Source organism: Doryrhamphus excisus, linkage group LG13, assembly GCF_037039965.1.
Source record: "Doryrhamphus excisus strain RoL-2023G ecotype Guam linkage group LG13, RoL_Dexc_Guam_v1.1, whole genome shotgun sequence".
NCBI lineage: Eukaryota > Metazoa > Chordata > Actinopteri > Syngnathiformes > Syngnathidae > Doryrhamphus > Doryrhamphus excisus.
Genome location: NC_136369.1, coordinates 8,003,923 through 8,023,493, shown reverse-complemented (window position 1 = coordinate 8,023,493; position 19,571 = coordinate 8,003,923). Strand labels below are relative to the sequence as shown.

The 19,571-nt window shown below is 39.1% G+C and overlaps 2 protein-coding genes across 3 annotated transcripts; one reads left to right on the top strand and one right to left on the bottom strand.

Moving 5' to 3' along the window:
* Nucleotides 1-3,755: 3,755 nt before the first annotated feature.
* LOC131139648 (BTB/POZ domain-containing protein 1-like) lies at nt 3,756-11,822 on the bottom strand. Of its 2 annotated transcripts, none has more exons than XM_058089439.2 (8): nt 11,242-11,822; nt 9,249-9,405; nt 7,460-7,565; nt 7,184-7,381; nt 6,682-6,874; nt 6,505-6,592; nt 4,490-4,636; nt 3,756-4,395 (listed from the first exon to the last, which is right to left on the bottom strand). In XM_058089439.2, exons 1-8 carry the CDS (start codon nt 11,655-11,657, stop codon nt 4,231-4,233), a joined length of 1,470 nt encoding a protein of 489 aa, XP_057945422.2. In that variant the 5' UTR covers nt 11,658-11,822; the 3' UTR covers nt 3,756-4,230. The 2 variants fall into 2 exon arrangements, with proteins under 2 accessions (XP_057945422.2, XP_057945423.2); XM_058089440.2 differs by having other exon boundaries at nt 6,682-6,811.
* A 989-nt stretch (nt 11,823-12,811) lies between these two features.
* LOC131139649 (transmembrane 6 superfamily member 1-like) lies at nt 12,812-18,883 on the top strand. The gene is made up of 10 exons (XM_058089444.2): nt 12,812-13,197; nt 13,256-13,386; nt 13,480-13,581; nt 13,654-13,753; nt 13,839-13,921; nt 14,645-14,763; nt 15,043-15,147; nt 15,225-15,317; nt 15,434-15,553; nt 17,720-18,883. The coding sequence occupies exons 1-10, from the start codon at nt 13,106-13,108 to the stop codon at nt 17,909-17,911; spliced, it is 1,137 nt and encodes a 378-aa protein (XP_057945427.2). The 5' UTR covers nt 12,812-13,105; the 3' UTR covers nt 17,912-18,883.
* The last annotated feature ends 688 nt before the right edge of the window (nt 18,884-19,571 follow it).

Below are 19,571 nucleotides of genomic sequence, written 5' to 3'. Positions count from 1 at the left end.
TGTGCCTATTAAAAAAAAGGACTCAAGAAACGTGGATTCATATCCATTCATACCTTGCATCCTTTAATTTTTCTGTAAAAAAACAATGCTGGTTTAAGATATAGTAATAGCCGACGTATATTGGGTCACCTTAATGACACCACAGATCTTTAAACGTTAATGTGAATTCAGTCCTCCCTTTGTAGCTACTTATATAGCAACATCTGCTCTTCTCCAAAAAACATTCTGCAAGATTTGACAGATCTGTCTATTAGAGTGTATCCATCCAGAAGAACATTTATGAGGTCAGAGGTCACTGCTGACTCACTATATCAGTTATGATGTGGGTTGAGGTCAGGTTTTCACCTCCTTCCAGACTAAACTCATTCAAGTCTGCATTTATGGCCCGTGCTTCATGCACTGGAGCATTTTACTGGAACTAACAAGCCACTGCCAGCTCCAGAAAAACAACCCTATGGGACAAGAGGTGGAGGTCAAATCAGTGCATGCTGTCTTTTTAGCCACAATTTGAGCCTGTCTTTCCCATACTATCTTCACCATTTCCAGCACTTCAACATCAGCATGACAATGAAACTGTTACTCTATACATCTTCAATGTGGATGGTATCTCAGATGCAGATACACAGTGTATTACTTGTCAGAAAGGTACTCAATAACCATTACAATTTAATTAATACATTGTTAATGCATTATGTGAGTGCACCGGAAGAAAAAGCAGTAGAAAGAGCCACAGCAAAAGGATCCACGACAATCCCCTCGGTCTGTCTGGCAGCCTGTCAGACTTCATGCGGCCTGTTTGGGATGATGCAATGTGACAGCCATGGAGACAGTGTGCTGGAGGCCATGTCCTTAGTGGAGACTACAATCATCAGTCTCTCCCCGACCCATGTCGAAAGTCGCACACACACACACACAAATGTGTGTGCGCACAAAACACACATCCTGCAGCCCCTGCAGCACTCTGCGACCTACATCTGGTGTTGGAGAGTGCAACGGGCTAAGGTTGGCCGAGGCCAGTGTTCATGCAGCATGAATAGAAAAGTTGTCCCGTTCTGCTCTTTTCTGCCGCAAGCGTCCTACAGATGTATAGCTGTGAATGCAAGCAGTCGCAAGTACACACACATCCATGTATGCATAATCTTGGACTTAAGAGTTCCCATCTATTCTTTTGCTCGTGTGACTGCACTGTAAGTTAATCAGCCACTCAGGTCATCCGTGTAAAGATAGTGCTCTCTGCTTGTTAGTCTGATTATATCTGGCGGGGACATGCAAGATACTCACACTATATTGGCTTTCTGTAGATACCGCTATATAACGCAAAAGCCAAGAATGTGTGAAGGCCCATGTCTCCCATTGCAGGTACTGCTCATGTCATTTGAGGTCACCATCATCCAGTCAACTGATTTGACTTTGGAATTGTATGAAAGGTCCACTACATTACACTTAACAGTCTTAACCAGGGGTCTCAAACACGCGGCCCGTGGGCCAAACGTGGCCCGCAGGACACTAGTTTGAGGCCCCCCGCCTTGATATGAAAGTTTAATGTTAGTGCGGCCCCCAAGTTTGATATGGATGCTGTATGGTATCATGTACCCAGAAAAAATTATTACGTTTGATTAATGTTCATGTTAAAGGTTAAATAACTGTTAATAGTTATCCTCCCTATCCGTGTGGAAGTGGTAAGTTTTTGGCTATTTAAGTTTAAAGGAAATTTTAAAGGAAATAACAAGGCTACCGTTTAGGTCGCTAGCGCTCTAGTTTGCGAGTTAGCATGTGTCTCAAGACCCTGCAGTTGCGCAATATGTTGTAAATAAAAAAAAAAAGAGTATAAATGTGACTATGGTCGTGTTTTGTCATGTCTACAGGGCTCTAATAATGCTTTGTTCATTTTAATCTGAAAAAAATAGGGTGTACCCCGCCTCTCGCCCGAAGACAGCTGGGATAGGCTCCAGCACCCCTGCGACCCTCGTGAGGAAAAAGCGGTAGAAAATGAATGAATGAATGAAAAATAATTTGTCTACCCACCAACTATATGTGGTTTCTTAAGTTTTTATTATTTGCCGTTTTATTATTATTATTATATTTATTTATTCATTACTGATTGATTTTCTTTATTCTTGATTTGTTTATTTATTTTTCGTCTTATTTTGTGTAGAAAAATTAAACGTAAGATATTTGAGAACAGTGGAATGTTTTATCAGAGCTTTTCTTGTAGAAAATTGGAACCAAAGCAAAGTTTTTAACATTTTTTTGTTTTTAATAAATGCGTTTATTTTTTTTGGAAAACCTGATGCGGCCCAGTCTCACCCAGACCCGAGCTCCAGTGGCCCCCAACTAAATTGAGTTTGAGACCCCTGGTCTTAACAGTGTTTTCATGATTTCACACCTACCATCAATGCTGTAATGAACAGCCACAAATGACATGAGCGCATCTGCTACATTTATACATTTTTGTCAAGCTGCTTATTGGAACAAACCATTTCCCTTTATATGTCTCAATTTGCAGTTGAAAGTCCACTCATGACAAGTTATTCAACAGCTGGAGGGCTAATGCGGATATTAATCACACAGTCCTATACACTAGGTAAATGGTAATTAATTAACAGTCAGTACAGTATTACATCATTAGAATACAGAGTGCATAATTACCACAAGCTGGACACACACACACACACACGCAACCTGTTCATGTTGCTGTGAAGTGCTCTGGAACGTCTCACACTCACAACATTGTGGGCAGATTGATCCAAAACATGATATTATAGAACCAAGTGTAATATCAGTATCAAATCAATGCTAGTTTTGATTTTTAGTTTTGATTTCTGTTCAGTTTAAGGAAACTTGAGAAATGCATTTGTACATATGTTCATAATTATGATTACATTACTTTATTACATATTTGATATTCTTTGCACAACAAAAAGTCCTTTAACACAGGAGTTCTTTGGAGGCAAAAAGCCAACAAAAGTAAATGTTCATTTATCCCTTTTATTCATAATTTCTATGAATCTCAAATTGTTTTATGCATGTAAAACTATAAAAACGTGTTAAATGGGACCTACTACGCCCATTTTTCGACCCTTTGTATTGAGTTGTGGTCTCCTATAGAGCACGCCACACAATATAACCTGCACAGAAAATCTGCAACTATTCCAGCTGTATTTCCTTTGGTTTGTGCTTTTAATTGATTCCACCCACAGCCCACCTCCGGGCATGCCCACTCTGCTGTGATTGGTCACATGCCCAAAGTGCTTCACAAGTTTTACCATGCCTTTTGAAACCAAGCGTTTTCAGCCATCCCAAACTTCTTTTACGGCTCACTTCCAAATGCGCAAACTTCAGTATCTGAAACTTTGGCATTGTTTAACATGAGAATACGACATTATAACTACATTTATAGGTCAGAAAAGTGAGAATAGCATAATATTTTTGTCTTTCTGAAAAGGATTAATTGGCTTTGCATTGTCTTATGGTAAAAATACATTATGTAGTACAATGGGTTTCAGAAACGTCTCTTTCTGAGTCGGACCCTCTGGAATAAATTGACGCTAACCAAGGTTCCACTGCATATGATTGTTTTGTGTGAAGCCATAAGGCAATGTTGTGACAATTTAAACCTATGAAATACATTTGCTACTGCTACAGAGCAGAGGCATACATTGAACTAGTGCTATGAGTGTATTTCCTTGTCAGGGTCTATTCAATCATTTTCACAAATGTTGAAAAGTAAAAACTTAACATAAAAAACGCAATCCTTCTCCAAATCATACACAATCCTAGGGAGTTATTTTAATTTCAGTGTTCCAAGCAGACAAACGGTATGTGAACCAAACAGGTACCATGTGATAGTCTACAATGACTGAAAAAGAATGCATACTGACAGCTGTTGAAGTGATTGTTAATGTACAGCAAAAATGCATAACTTGCCGTTACTGTACTTGAATAAATGCTTCGGTAAAGATGTAAATGTTATTAATGACAACAGGTAGACTCACAGAAACACTGGCAGCTCGGTACATTCGGTCATTTGCCTCCAGCCAATCCTCAAATCCTGATTGTCCTTCTGGAAGAAATTTGCTTTGCTTCATACATTTACATATTTACACCTGATAAAGTTGAAGTATCATTTTTTACAACTCTGCATCTTTAACAATCCTTGTACATTTACCATATACACAACAAGCTGCCAAGCTGTTCATTCCTTGTCAAGTAAAGTGCCCCAGCTTCAGCCTAGTCCAATCTGTAGTAGATGATCTCTGGTATCTGTCCGTCCTCCACTGAAGTACCATTATTGTTTCCAGGGGATTTGAAAAAGACAAATGTTGTCTTGGTCCCTGCGACTGACTCCTGGGTGACTTTCTTTAACCCCTTCGTGCCATAGTGAGAGTCTGGTCCCTACGAAACATAAGCAAACACATGATGAAGGTTGACCAGAGGTTTGGTTTTAGTTTACACGTAACCTGAACAACATGTTTGAAAGCCAGCTCACCTTTAAGGTTGCACAGGCAGTGTAGCTGACATTAGGGAGGATTTCTACAGGTTCTGTGAACATTACTCTGAACGTGTTTGAGGTGCCGTCACAACTAAATCCTGTGTCATTCTGTCCGAGAGTGAGGTGTTTGTCGCTCTCCATGATCTAGAGGAAAAAAGGAGCAAATGTGAAATTCTGTTCCAATTAAAAATAAAAAAAAACAGCAAATTAACATTTTAATGTCTTATAGTTTCCAGCACTGGTAGTAGTGTAACAAATTTGTTGTGGATTGATGATTATTTTAGGAGAGAATAATGATGTCCTCTTAAGTTTGTCAATTTATTGACTTGCAAAATAATTAACTGACTGATTTCTTGAAGCAATTGAATCAAAATACACACTATGTGGTGCTGGTGATTCAGTCTTAATGTAGTTTGGGGTCCAAAAGAACAACACAATGTAAGATGTGTGGTTGAGGTACATCCATGACATTCACTGTGGCAACTCTTGTGTCAGCGTTATTCTGCTCAATACGACAGCGGTATTGACAAAGAAGTTGAAAACATTTGGTTTGGTTGTCATATTTAGCAGCTCTTAAGTGTGTTTTATGCAATAATTTACATGATTTATATTTAAATTGTAATTTTCTCCTTGGTAGGGTCACAGGCGATTAGTTGCTAGTCCATCACAAGGTGCAGAAACTATTTTAAAACTAAAGCTGTAAAATGTAGGCTATATATGGGGGGGAAAATGTTACATGTTTAATCAACTCACTTTAGGAGACCGCGCTTGACATTTTACATCATCGCTGTCAGCATGGCTGTTTTATGACTTATGGGTTTTTATGTCTATCAAAAGGTGATGGATTCCATTGCGGTTTATTTAAGGCACTATGTAATGCATACATTTCATACTGAAAATTCTAGCGCTCATAAAGATGGAAAGTCTGTAGACTGTAGGAAGTGACATATTGTCAATGACGATCCCCGGCTACATCATGTGTTGTGCCTGTACAGTTCAGTTCAGTTTTATGCTCACAGATGAAATATAATTACTGACCTTGGAAACAGGACAGCGCTTGTGTTTGATATTGTTTTAGTATTATGTTGTTGAACCTTGATATAATGTGCAAGCACCATCCTGTCCCAAACAAAAACAATTCAAACAAGGTCTGAAAAACGTTCTGTCTTTTAGCCTTTTAATTAATTTTTTCAGCTAGTTTACAGACGCATCTAGATGCTAACAGACAACTGCTAGCTATTCCATATTTGTTAAACTGTTAAATAGCCAGTTTTGGATAGCGATTGGCGGTTCTCATATGTTACTGAGATATGTTACTACACATGGTGTCTCATGTTTTTTGGAATTTCTTGGGGTGAATTTGACCAGTTTTTAGACTTTTATAGCTGTTGGGCAAAGATGACAGACAGCTTGTCTGCCTGCAGCCACAGAACACACCGTGTGCAACATGACCTTTTGACATCATCAGGATAAACAAATTATTGTAATTAATTGTCACAGCCATGCCATATTTAATAACATTAATTTATTTACTTTTATTACCAATTATATTTAAGAAATAAGAAAAAAGACACATTTAAGGTCCTTCTCCTGCAGGGCATCAAGTTCCTTGCGCAGGACCTTGAAGTGTGAATGTGATCCAATATAATAGTATCCCAAGATAACAGTTATTCAAATATCATTTCAAAACAAGCAATGGGCATGGTCCAGAGCTATGACTGTTGTGATGAGGCAGTGGGCGGAGCTTGGCCTTTTATATGCGTGAACTAGATGTTGACAGACGTAATCCATCCATTTTGTTTGTTATTCATACTTAAGCAGACATTTCCCCACATGTATTTACAAGTTACTCAAGCTATTCTAGCTATTGTCCGTGGCCAAAACATTTGAATTTGACGCTGTTTGACACCGTATGACATAAATATTTAGACAGAGGCAGATGGAATTGTTTAACAGGGTATGGGGCAGGACCTTCACGGCATGTTGTTCCGCTTCAAGCTAGCAGCAGTTACCTGTATGTTGACCTGATAGTCTGTGTGTCCATGGATGGATCCATACAGACCGAAACCCACTATGGATATTCGTCTGCTGACGTTGAATCTACAAAAAGACACAGGGTAAAAAAAAATTTAAAAACAAAAACACAAATCCCTGTTATTATCCCGGTAGCATTTATTTGATCATGTCACCTGATTCTGTCGCTGGTACCACTATACCCCCATCGACTCTCCACCTGCTGGAATCTATTAATGCTGCATTCCTCTCCGCGGAGGCAGCAACGGGGCCTGTCAATGTTGCTGGCCCGTGGTTTTGGGTTTACTGTAAAGTGTAAAAACAGATTTACCACCTCCTGATCGAAAATATTTCCAGACTGGACAGGCCCTGTTGCACAAAAAAGAATATCAAACTTGTTTCTGCATTTTAAGATGTGTGGACACATCACAAACATGATGGCTATTTAAGTTAAGGACCTAATCCAGGCAGCAAAATTCAAAATGCATGCAGAGCACCAAACACCTCAGCAGAACACTTAATTAGGTGTGCAATTCAATATCATATCCTAGCCATTTTACATAGAGACATATTCGACATAGAGAGAAGTGTCACAGTGTCAACCAAAAGTGAATTGAATTAAAATGGCCCATGTGGACCTTATATTGTTTCCACTGAGTATATACGTGCTAAACTTACCCGCAGGGAGCTTCTCAACACTCATGAGTGGGAAGCGGATGAGCGGGAGGGCTTTTCCAAGAACCTTCTGTTTATTCTCTGCAGTGGGCGGAAGCTGTTGTCTGCAACACTCAGCTTCAGCCCAACGTACCACTGCCCCAAAAAGACGGTTCTCCCTGATGCTGAGCGTGTCTCTTTCTAGCACTGCACATAGAGTGTCTGGAACACACAAAAGATGTTAATTTATATCGAAACAAAATCAGTTATGTAAATGTTACTTTGAGAAGGCTCACTTACCAAGGTCTATATCAGTGAAGCCGTCTGCATTTACTGCCTCTGCAGTACTTTTGTCTATTGTGTCTAAACAGAGACTGGAAATCTGAGGGTCATCATATATCCTTGCCTGTAAAAAAAACAAGAGCATCTCTTACAAATCATAATACAATGCATCGGCTTTTTGTAGTTGAGATTTTATGACTATGGAAACAGAAAAAAATCCTGATACTATTTTTGATAATGTGCAGTAACATGGAATAAAAAAAAAAATCTGGTTTTGACTAATCCACTGTAATTGATCATGGTGCAGCACCATGCCAAAAAATTGTCGCCACACCTTTAAATTAGTTAGTTACTCAAAAACAATGTTTTATATTGCATGGATATATATGCTATGTACATGGCTTATTATTTATACACACATTGACCACAACTCGTTTGACAACTGGAATTGCCCGTCTGCCCTGCTGGCATTATATGTTATATATGACCAGATAAAAGTACGACAGCTTATCACAGGCTAAGCTTATCTATGCCAGCTTGTGTGATCGCTCACCTTTCCAAACTTTCAATCTCATTCGACTTTCAGGCATCTTTGTTTAAACATTTTGCCAGGCTCTCAGTGCCTCACTGAGTAGCTCACCAAGGGAAATTTCCTTCACCTTTTGCTATTTTTATAAGTGTTGTATTCAAACATGCCGTCTGTATTCAACAACAAATGAGCACACTGAATGGAGATGTGCGTCTCCTTTCGTCAAAGCAGCTTTAATAGTGCCGCAAGTTGGATAAATCTGTGCTATCATAACCTTGGACTCTGAATTTATACTGTTTCTAGAGGACATATTTCTATAACAAGTTAAATTAAGTTAATAAATAAACAAGACAGAATAATTATTTGTTATAATTTAAAAAAGCAGACACAGCAGTGGCACCACACAGTGGTGGCAGTCTGTCCCATTCAGCTTAAAAAAAAAACCTCGGGGAAAGAGTAACTCTGCTAATTCTTAAAATATCCAAATTCATAAGCATCTAGGTTGTACTTTGCATTAAATCTTGTTCAAACACTGGCAGCCTGGTGACGTATCAATTTTACTCATGAACTCAGTTTTTTTGTTGATTTTTCTCTTCTTGCTATAGCGCACCTTTTGCCGCCCAGGAGCACCATTCGTAAAGCTAGGTAAATAAAAAAAGTAATTGTGTATTTTTCTTGAGATAATGACAGAATTACTTATGAAAATAATATAGTGTTCATCCATCCATTTTCTATACGGCTTATCCTCACTAGGGTCAGGGGCCTTTCCCAGCTGTCTTCAGACGAGAGACGGGGTACACCCTGGACTGGAGCCAATCACATGGCACATACAGACAAACAACCATTCACACTCACATTCATACCTATGGACAAATTGGAGTCGCCAATTAACCTAATATGCATGTTTGAGGGAATGTGGGAGGAAACCGCAGTACTCAGAGAAACCCACGCACGGGCAGAACATTTGCATGTTCCACACAGAGATGCCCAAGCGGATAATCGAACACAGGTGTGCCTGACGAAGTGTATGTTTTTTTTTTAAGAAAAGAACAGCTGGCACTTTAATTGCAGGAGGAAAATATGAGTTTTATTATTTTAAAGGTTTTTGAAAAAATAAAATCAAAACATGTTTTGAATGATCTATGTCATTTGCACTTGTTCGGACATAGAATTTATTGTTTTTATTTTTAGGCCAGATTGCCCAATTCTAAGCAAACATAGGAAAATGTACTCAACGCTCAGTCAAGTAGGTACTGTATTAAAAGTGACAACATTAACCTGTGTGAGGAGCATGAATGCATTTTCTGCTCTGAGGTGCTTGGTAACAAACTCCACACAGTGACTCGCCAGCGCAGGGACTGCGTATTTCTTTGCTGTGTTAAGAGCCGACATGACAGTCTCCGGATCAATGTGAACATCATCTGAATACAGGAACCTGTGTAAAGAAAGAGAATGACCTATAGAGATCAATCAGAAACAGCTAATAAATCAAAAACCAGGTTATAAATGGAACACAACACAGTGGAGCATGAGTGTTTGGTGTCAGTGATCTATCTATATCTGAAGGACACGTGCATGTCTTTAAGGACACACTGGACTGGGAAGACAGGTGGTTTGAAAGTGGAGTGAAAAAGGACGATTACAAAGTGGAAACACAAGCACTAAACACGTAGGTGGCCTGTGACACTGCTTACAAAGCTCTCTTTTCATCTCTCCACAGGCAGATTAATACCATTCACAGTTTGATCTAGGCTGACCTTAAACGCCATACTGATAACGCTTCCATTATAAGAGCTAATGAACAACATGTGACCTCACTGACTCTAAAAGGTGTAAATAACCTGACGGTGGTTCAACTAAAAGCTTTCTGTGTCAAAGATACTTGTTTACATGTCCTCTTGTTTACCAAACAGTTTCTTACATAAACTCATGGTGATGCAAAGCACATATATACAAGCAGAATTCAGTAAAATATATGTATTCATATTCATTCAGCGGTAAAGCAAACAAACACTTTCAGATTACTGCCTCTACAATTCAACACATTGGGGATAATTTCCTGTACATTATACTACATGTGATGACGGCACCTTGACACTTGTGATTCAATATTTCCCCCATAATGGGCTCTATTTACAGCCCTATGCAGTTGATTGTCCAGCTTAGAAGTATATAGTATGCCAAAATATATAGTTGGGAATAACTACAGCATGAATTAAGCACATGGTCCTATTAGTTAATTCTAAATACTGGAGTCGGTGAAATGTACCTTGCACAGTTAAAAACCAGTACAGCGTGTACCCCGCCTCTAGCCCAAAGACAGCTGGGATGAGATATACGTATATTCAACCTAAATATATCAGCATATAAGTTTTGGTCCATATCGCCCAGCCCTGACCTCTTCGAAATAAAAATATCGTAAAATGACTTAAGTTAATGAAATTAAATTTACTGTCTAGGGGTGGTGGGAGTCCTATTGATATAAGATAAGATAAGATATGCCTTTATTCGTCCCTCAGTGGGGAAATTTGCATCGCACAGCAGCAAGAGTACAGAATCATTTAAGCAGTACAAAATACACAATATAGAAAAATAAACAATATAAACAACCCAAGTATTAACAAAATCAACAGTTTTTCCCAGAGTTATATACAATACAGTATGTAGATAATATGAAACAAGATGAGATACTATATGACCAGTCTATACACTGAGATCTTGCTAGTGAGTTAATATGAGGCATTATGGAAATACTTCACATAGAACTTAGTATATTGCATTTAGAGCCCTTAATATTGCACATGGAGGTTGATCAGATATTGCACAGTGAATGGGGTCTGGAGTAACTATACTGACTATAAAAGCAAGTATTACACAGATGTACATAGTGGTGTAGAGCAGTGCTGGTTGTATAGTCTGACAGCTACATATACTGATATACAGTGGTGGTACATAGGTGAATGCACCACCAAATGATGAGTACACATCAATAGATAAATGTTACCCCAGTAGTGCACCAAAACCGAAAATAGTTTTATAGTAGTTCAACGACTAATAGTTTCGTCGTGGAAAATCACACTATAAGGTTTAGTCTTAATAGTTTATTCTTATTTAGCCTGGTGGTCAATTAACTGTACTGTACACTCTAAATTAAAACATATTGTAGTTGATAGTGGCGAGAGGGCAGCTCAACAGCTCAACCCTACCAAGCATGTCTAAACTAAGCCCTGTGCGACCCTGGTTTCTCGATACGCCCATGTTCCCTACCTACCTGAGCAAAGACAGAAACGCTGCTGGTTCCACGTCAGGCAGTTCTATCTCGGTCGAGGTCGTGGCCATCCCTCCATTGAACATGGCATCAAACACGGCACTGCCAGCGGCCAAAACAAACTTATGGGCCGGTATCCTCTGGGCCTGTCTGCCCTTCCCAACGACAAACCTGATGTCGCTGAGCAGTTCATTGTTAAAGAGGTAGGCGAAGCGCTCCTTCAGTGAGCTCTTCGTGGCCTGCCAGTTGTACACAGGCTCCCGGTGAAGAGGGAGCACAGGCGGAGATGCGGACGAGCCGAGAGTGGAGTTTGGCACATTGGAGAGCGCCACTGAAGCTGCACTTTGAGCCGAGTTGGACGGTGTGTCTTGGACGTCACTGTTTGACGCCAAGCCGCTGTTACCGCCACAGGTCGCCATAATTACAGTTTTCCGCCTTTTTCTTTCCTGTGCACCGTCCGCACCTTATTTATTTTTATTTGTTTACGTGGTAGCCATTGCTCTTTAGTGTCTAGACACTCGCTAGCTCAGGCAAGCTAGCTAGCCAGTGTTGCGTCGCTCCAGAAATGACGCAGGCGCATATTCGTTCAAAATACTCCCAACTTTATTGATATAACCATCTTTGACACGAATCAGGCAACAGTCATTTGAACAATAAAACAAATTTCACCTCACAATTGTCCATTCTGTTTTATATTTTGACAACAGAATTGTTGATTGCTGAATACCAATTCTTAATGGACACCATAGACACTATGTGAAAATAAGACAGGAGGAAGTGCACCTATAGTATAGGGCAATATTATTAGTATACTAGTTGCCAAACAAAACATCTAGAAAACAATGATTAATACAATGAGTAATTAATATACAAGAAAAGAAGCAATATTCAACTTGAGATAGCGTAATCAAGAAGGAGAACTGTAACTTATTTGTCAGTTGTTTAAACCATGTAGTGCCACCCATACATTTATGATAACCAGATCAAAAGGTAATTCATCCATCTGTTTTCTATACCTCTTATCCTCATTGGGGTCATTAGGTATGCTGGAGCCTATCCCAGCTGACTTCGAGCAAGGTGGGTTACACCCTGGACTAGTCGCCAGCCAATCACAGGGCACATATAGAAAGTCATTCATACTCACATTTATACCTATGGACAATTTGGAGTCGCAATACAACCTAAAATCCGAGAAGGAGCCCAAACACAAAATGGCTCTAGAGCCTGCATACTTCTTTCTGACTCTCTGGATTGTCAAATAATGACGTGTCGGGAGCATCTGTATGGAGCATAGGGTACAACTAGGTCAACCAAAAAAGAAAGGTGGCAACCCATGTAATATTTGTAGCCAAAATATAATCAAATATAGGAAAAACACAAAATGGAACAATATTTACTGTTCATGTATGACTAAATAAATACTATTTTTCACAACTTTACTGTCTTTTACCTAAAGTTGTTTATTTTCAGTGATCCAATGCTTTAAAATATTATAAATATAAACAGCATTACTCTGCTACTTTTATCCCCCATTGATTTTCCAACTTGTGGCCATGAATTTTTTGTGACTGGCATGCAAAATCCACTGCTAGGTGGCAGTGTCTACACTTGTACTGACACAAGTACAAACCTTAGCAGCCAATAATGCAACAGGTTTGTACTTGTGTACTTGTGTCTGAGCAAAAGAGAGAGAGAGAGAGCGAGCATAGAAGTGATAAACTGACAGGCAGCTGTGCCATTGCAACTAGAAAGAAAGTGGAAGTCATGTTGAAATAATGTCAGGGATGCACTGCAGACATGGAGGTTATCTGTGGCTAAGTTAGATTACGGTTTTCATTCTTGGACAAAGAAAAAAAAGTGCTCAGCAATGAGTGCATCTGCAGGTACTGGTGTGTTCGTGTTGTCCTTGATGTCCATTCCAATCTGCTACTTATGCAACTCCCTTATTTACAACAACAGGTGAGTCAGTGTAAATAGTTTGCATTTTGGGATGTTTGATGATGATCTCTGCACAGAGTACAACCAGATGCATGTTTGTCCTCAGTGGTGAAGCCCTCTTCTTTGCTGGGTGTGCAACAGTTATCTTCTTGGCTATTTCTGTACGTTTTCTACTCAAGAGAAAAGCTCCACTGAACTCTCTTTTCTATGGTAAGAACTCCTATTCTTCCTTCTTGTTTTAATAAGAGACCACATACACGCAATCCTGAGTGACGTAACGTTTTGTTGTCTTCATCTGTTCAGTGTATGCTCTCTATGCATTCTTCAGTGTGGTAAACTTAATCATTGGGCTTGAGCAGGACAACATCATTGATGGATTTGTGACATTTTACCTGAAAGAGGCAAGTGTTTTGTTTTTATTCAATGCCCACCTCTTGCTTATTGTACTGTACATATGCCCTTGTGGGTTACAGGCAGAGCCGCACATTAATACTGCACATGGGCACATGATCGCCTACTGGGATGGATGTGTGCATTATCTCATGTATCTGCTCATGATTGCAGCAATTACGTGGGGGTAAGGTTTGAAGTAGTTCTATATTAAAGAGTTCACATAAGGCATTTATATGTGTAAAGTATATGCAATGCTCTGTGATTTTCAGGGATGACTACAGAGCTATTGGACTGTACTGGGTAGGGTCTTTTATCATGCGTGCCATAATCTACATTCTTGGGAATGCTGTTGGTAGGTGCAGTAAAAATCATAATGGGATGTTTTCATGGCCATAATGAACCCTAGCAAGACAGTGGAACCCCGGTTAGCGGATGCCCTGTTTAGTGTATGTTTTGGTTTATGTTGAAATTTAGGCCTCGGTATTGCCTCGGTTTGTGTACACTATTTTGGCTGTGATTTCTAAAGGAAAATATTGAAAATGATCAGGGATGCCCAAACTTTTTCATACCACTGTATAAGTTGTCCCCCCATGCCTGTCAATGATGGCATCAGTGGTAGCCTCTGTACTTCTTTGCTAACTAACATGGTTTACACTACAAGTCTCAGCGTTTCATATTGCTCAAAACTGTAAAATAACCCACATTGGAACCAAAGAAAGTTGGTTCAAAGCAAACACTTAAGGTGGTGAGAAATTCAAGAAATTTCTTCAATTAAAGAAGTGACTCATAGCAAAACAAGAAGGTGGTGTCTGTGTGTCTCTTCCACATGTAAAACTCATATTTTTCTTTATACAATGTCTGGAACTAATTAATTGGATATGATGATTTCTTATGGGAAAATATGATTCGGTTAGCGTATGTTTCGGGTTTCATCAGACATGATGAAACGGACTAATGAAGCTAACCGAGGTTTCACTGCAGTACAGAATTGAAGTAAGCTGAAAAAGCTTATCAAAAGCACTCTTATCACATTTATTCTGATGACATTTGTGTAATAATTTTCTATCTTTTCTAGGAAAATATGGTACAGAAATTGGTCCCCTCTTCTTACTTCACATGCTGTATATGTCAGTGGCAGTGTGGGCTTGCTTTCGCATCTTTAGCCAACCTTCCACACATATAGTTGAGTTGAAGGTAAGGTCAGATTCTTTTGCACATAACTCATTATTCAATATAAAATGCACAGAACAATGCCGGAACAGGAAATGTAAAGCTGATCATCTGATATATAATATTTGTATCATAAGCATGCATTCTGTGTGTTTTTGGGTTTAGCTGACAAAGCTATTTGGCATCCGTCTTCTTTCTGTCATCAGTTATTTTACAGTTGTAGATGTAACTACTACCAAATATCCACTTCCACTCAATGGTGTCATGCATGCTTTGGACATTTGTTTATTTTTTCCTTATCAGACCATCCAGGAGGCTCAGAAGACAAGCCTGTTCCACAGACCTTTGGATCTATTTTTCATTATTTACCTGATCCCAGCTATGGGTTTCTGTGTCTTCAGAGGTTTGGTAAGAAACAATAAGATGACGGACACACACACGCACACAGAAGTGCCTCTCTATTTTTCTTATCATTGGTACTTTAGGTTTCCCTGGACTGTTCCATCACATTGTGCCAGTCCTACACACAGCACTATGAGCCATACCTGAAAGACCCCTCTGCTTACCCTAAAATACAGGTGAGTTGCTACTGGAATTATGAATGATAGTACCTTGCACTATCACCTCATTTATGGTAATTTGTGTGCATCCTAACGTCGTTCTTGAAGCAATAAATCTTGTAATTATTTGTCAGATGCTGGTGAGTATGCTGTACTCAGGACCATACTACATCATGACTCTCTACGGCTTATTGGTACCAGGATGTGAATGGATGCCGGACCTGGCTCTTGTGCACTCAGGGGCAGTAGCACAAGTACGTATTGTTGTGATACCGGAAGTTTAAAGGAAAACTGCACGTTCTTTGGAATTTCTCCCATTATTCGCAATCCTTAGGTGAAACATTCTTTCCCTTTTCTGTGCATTCTAATGAGAGAAAACAAGTTCATATGAGCTAGCTAACAATGTAAGTTATGGAAACTACCTATTTTGGCACTAAAGCTCAACAAAAAAAAAGAGTGTTGCATTAACATAACTGACAAGCTACAGTGATATTGTTATTAGAGCTAACACGAAAAACTATATTTATCTGGTGGCGTAACACAACGCCTCGCTAGCCGGTAGTCTCAGAGTCACTCACAGACTGGCTCTCAAATTCGCTACAAAATGCTGGTTTGCTGTTAACATTTTTTACCTGCAGACTGGTGCTCAAGTCTTGTGCTGGAAGACACAGCCAATCCAATGAGAGCGGAAACTGTGTCGTTGTTGTTTCTATGCTGCTGCTGTTGTTGATGGAAGTAGCATAAGCCGATGTCCTAAATCAATGCGCCGAAGAGGGAAGTTTTGATAATGTTATAACTCATCAAAATACGGCAAGATCACTCCAGTTTTCCTTTAAGACTATTGCAAAATATAAAAATGTCAATTAGGACGGCTCGGCAGTCGAGTGGTTAGCGCGCAGACCAGGGTTCAATTCCACCCTTCACCCTCGGCCATCTCTGTGTGGAGTTTGCATGTTCTCCCCGTGCATGTGTGGGTTTTCTCCGGGTACTCCGGTTTCCTCCCACATTCCAAAAACATGCTAGGTTAATTGGCGACTCCAAATTGTCCATAGGTATGAATGTGAGTGTGAATGGTTGTTTGTCTATATGTGCCCTGTGATTGGCTGGCGACCAGTCCAGGGTGTACCCCGCCTCTTGCCCGAACACAGCTGGGATAGGCTCCAGCACCCCCGCGACCCTCGTGAGGAAAAGTGGCAGAAAATTAATGAATGATTGAAAAACATCAATTGTGAGATTTAGCGGAATTAGCATCTTGGTTAATTTTTTTCAGATACGGACGTCACTGAATGATAATATAATGTAACAACATGCTAATTATAAAGGAATAAAATATGCAAGTCATCAGACCTGAGAAAAATTACATAAATATATTCTGTAACATGACCATAGTACTAAATCTAAAAATCAAGATAGGGGATCTGCCCAAACATGCACTGTAGCGTATGCATGGTCTCATTTTAGGTTACTGGTATTCTTGAATCCAAACTGCTAGCAGATAGTGTGGCTGCTGTGAGATCCAAACAGAACAAAGCAGCTGTTGTGTTGGAGTTGCAGGCTGACGCGTCACTCACCGGTGGGATAAGGGCAGAAGCTGACTTCAGACCAGCAGGAATGGTGGTATTGGTGGTATTCATATAAATGTCAGCTGTTGAACAAAGCTAAAAATAGGGCTGCTGAAGACCTGACAACTACGGTTGCTATGAGACATATTCTGTGTCTTTTTTTTTCTGTCAAACGGTAACTTATAGACTTTTCAAAAAGGATTTTTAGAATAATTAATTTGTTTAAAAGATGATAATTATTTGGTTTGTTAATTTACTTAGCTTTGACCGCCTGATTGCCAACTAGTAAACCCACATGCTACTGCCATTTACGGTGTACTTTATTATTAAGTAATTTACAATAAGACTCCCTTTTGCGAAGTTTAGTAGCTCATTGTTAAAAAAAATGTTACAGAAGTTGCTTTAGCTTCCGCAATAGTTAATATTGTTATTGAAACTAAAGCTGTTTAACAAGGCACTAACAATACCTGTATTGTAAAGTGGTGCCAAAACAATTTTTTTAATTAAGTGCATATATACTTGAAATTAATCTTAATCACCCAAACAGCAATATGAGACAATGTGTGTTCAGTGTCAGCTCATTAAAGGTGTTGTCAACCCTACGTGACAGAGCACACATGTAGTGTTTGCTGCAGGTTTTAAGGAAAACCAGTCGGTTTTTGTGATTGGCTTTGAACGGCATATATCGGCATATGACGATCATCCGTTTTTTAAGGAAATCGTCCAATAGTGATAAATATTTGATATTGATTTATATATATGTAAATGCTTATACAATGCATTTATACAAATGTAGAGCTCCGGTAAAATATGTTCATGCAATACAAAATTTTTTCCCCCCTTTTCTCCACTTGACAGGCTCAGTTTTCTCATATCGGCGCCTCTCTTCACACACGTACACCGTTCTCCTACAGAGTGCCTGCTGAAAGCCAAGCTGTCTTCTTGGTGGTCAATGTCTTGTATGCTGTGGTGCCTCAGGCTCTGTGCTACCGCTGCACTACAAGGCCTGCCTTCTTCCTCAGGTCCATACCAGATAAGAAAAATGAATGACTGTTACATTGAAACTAGTGGAATTAGAATTCCTATTATAGAGGCTGGTGCATTTGCACAATACTCTGCAGTTGGGAACGGAAATTGCATCATAACCGAACATGGCAGTACATTTCCTGAGTGTGTAGTTGTGTAGCTTTATTAACCCTTAGATGCATGAGTGACTGGACCCTACACTCTTCCATAAGTGGGGCAAAAATGACCCATACTAGAATCAATGCGTTTTTATGCCAATTTTGCCATTTTGGTTAGGAATAATCACTTGTATGATATTTAGTATTATATTTAGGACCACACAAGAATGATTTTATGTTAGAAATGTCTTAATTTTTCACTTTTTTCCATCTTTGAAAAAGAAAATGACCCGTACAACAATAGAAAATGTGAGCATCCATTGTGTGTTGCATAAAGGTAAGTTAAAAATGTGAAAGGCATGATATCAAAAACATGTTTTTTGAGGAATATTTGGAATATGAAATGATAACAATTTTTCATTACAAAGATATTTCAAGAAAACAACCTGACCAGGTCATTTTTGACCCACTTATGGAAGGTTGGGGTAGTAACACAAAAACAAAAATTCCTTCAAATGTATAAAAGATCAGTTAAAAATGTGAACGGCATGATATCAGAAACATGTTTTTGAGGAATACCTGGAATATGAAATGATAACAATTTTTCATTCCGAAAATATTTCAAGAAAACAACCTGACCGGGTCATTTTTGACCCACTTATGCATCTAAGGGTTAATCCAGTTAAACCAGATAATGGCCATAATGTATGTTGTTTTGTGGGGCCTCTCTCTTTCACTGTTTTGAAAATGTTGATTCATAAATTCATAAATCAATTAATGGCTTTTAAGTTTGTTTTTTTAAACTCAAAAGACAAATGGAGAAAATTGAGAATGTATATTTTTGTGGTTGACATGACTCAAAGACTATAATTAAACTGGCTGATGTACTTTGCAGCTACTACTTTGTACAATAGAGTTTGTTTTGTGTCTATAGCAGTGCTTCTCAAATAGTTGCGCGGGTCCCCCTGGGGGCACGCAGGGAACTGTCAGGAGGAGCTCGAGAGGTTTTCATTTCAATGCAGACCTACCAACATGTACAAATTTATAGTACTCAACATGCAATTTGACTCTTGAATATGCTTGTATGCTCTAATTTAGTTGTATTTTCCTGGTTTCACTTTTAAGTTCAGTCTGTACATTACCGGTTTGTTTTTTTTTTTTGCCTTGAAATACGACATTTAGCATTTGCATTGTGGTTATTATTATTGTGGTGTGAAAATTAATACAGCATGCTGCTGCACTAGAGTGTGAAGCATATACAGTACATGAAAAATATGACACTTTACTTTCTTCACTGGACTTTTATCATAAAAATGTCAATGGATACTCTGTTGACTTTTGAAACAGATTTTCAGTCTATGTAGCATATAGGTAGCATTATAGCTTGTGCATACAGATAGATTATTTGGGGGCACACACCAACAATAGGCACATAGACACAATTGCACACGCACATACACAATCAGTATTCACATGTAGTAGTTTTCTTGTCTGTGTATAAACCTATATTATTAAGCGTGGAAAAATACATTCAGTGCGCCTGGAAGCTCAGTTCAGTGTAACCGGTTGTGTTGTGCCGATTTGAA

What these genes read in the sequence shown, in the direction of transcription:
- LOC131139648 (XM_058089439.2), bottom strand. Translation starts at nt 11,657, where the DNA reads ATGGCGACCTGTGGCGGTAACAGCGGCTTGGCGTCAAACAGTGACGTC. An exon ending in GCGTTTCTGTCTTTGCTCAG is followed by an intron (nt 9,406 to 11,241) that starts GTAGGTAGGGAA and finishes TTCTTTACACAG; the next exon opens with GTTCCTGTATTCAGATGATG. An exon ending in CATTCATGCTCCTCACACAG is followed by an intron (nt 7,566 to 9,248) that starts GTTAATGTTGTC and finishes TTTTTTTTACAG; the next exon opens with GCAAGGATATATGATGACCC.
- LOC131139649 (XM_058089444.2), top strand. Translation starts at nt 13,106, where the DNA reads ATGAGTGCATCTGCAGGTACTGGTGTGTTCGTGTTGTCCTTGATGTCC. An exon ending in TCCCTTATTTACAACAACAG is followed by an intron (nt 13,198 to 13,255) that starts GTGAGTCAGTGT and finishes CTCTGCACAGAG; the next exon opens with TACAACCAGATGCATGTTTG. An exon ending in TCTGTGTCTTCAGAGGTTTG is followed by an intron (nt 15,148 to 15,224) that starts GTAAGAAACAAT and finishes TTGGTACTTTAG; the next exon opens with GTTTCCCTGGACTGTTCCAT.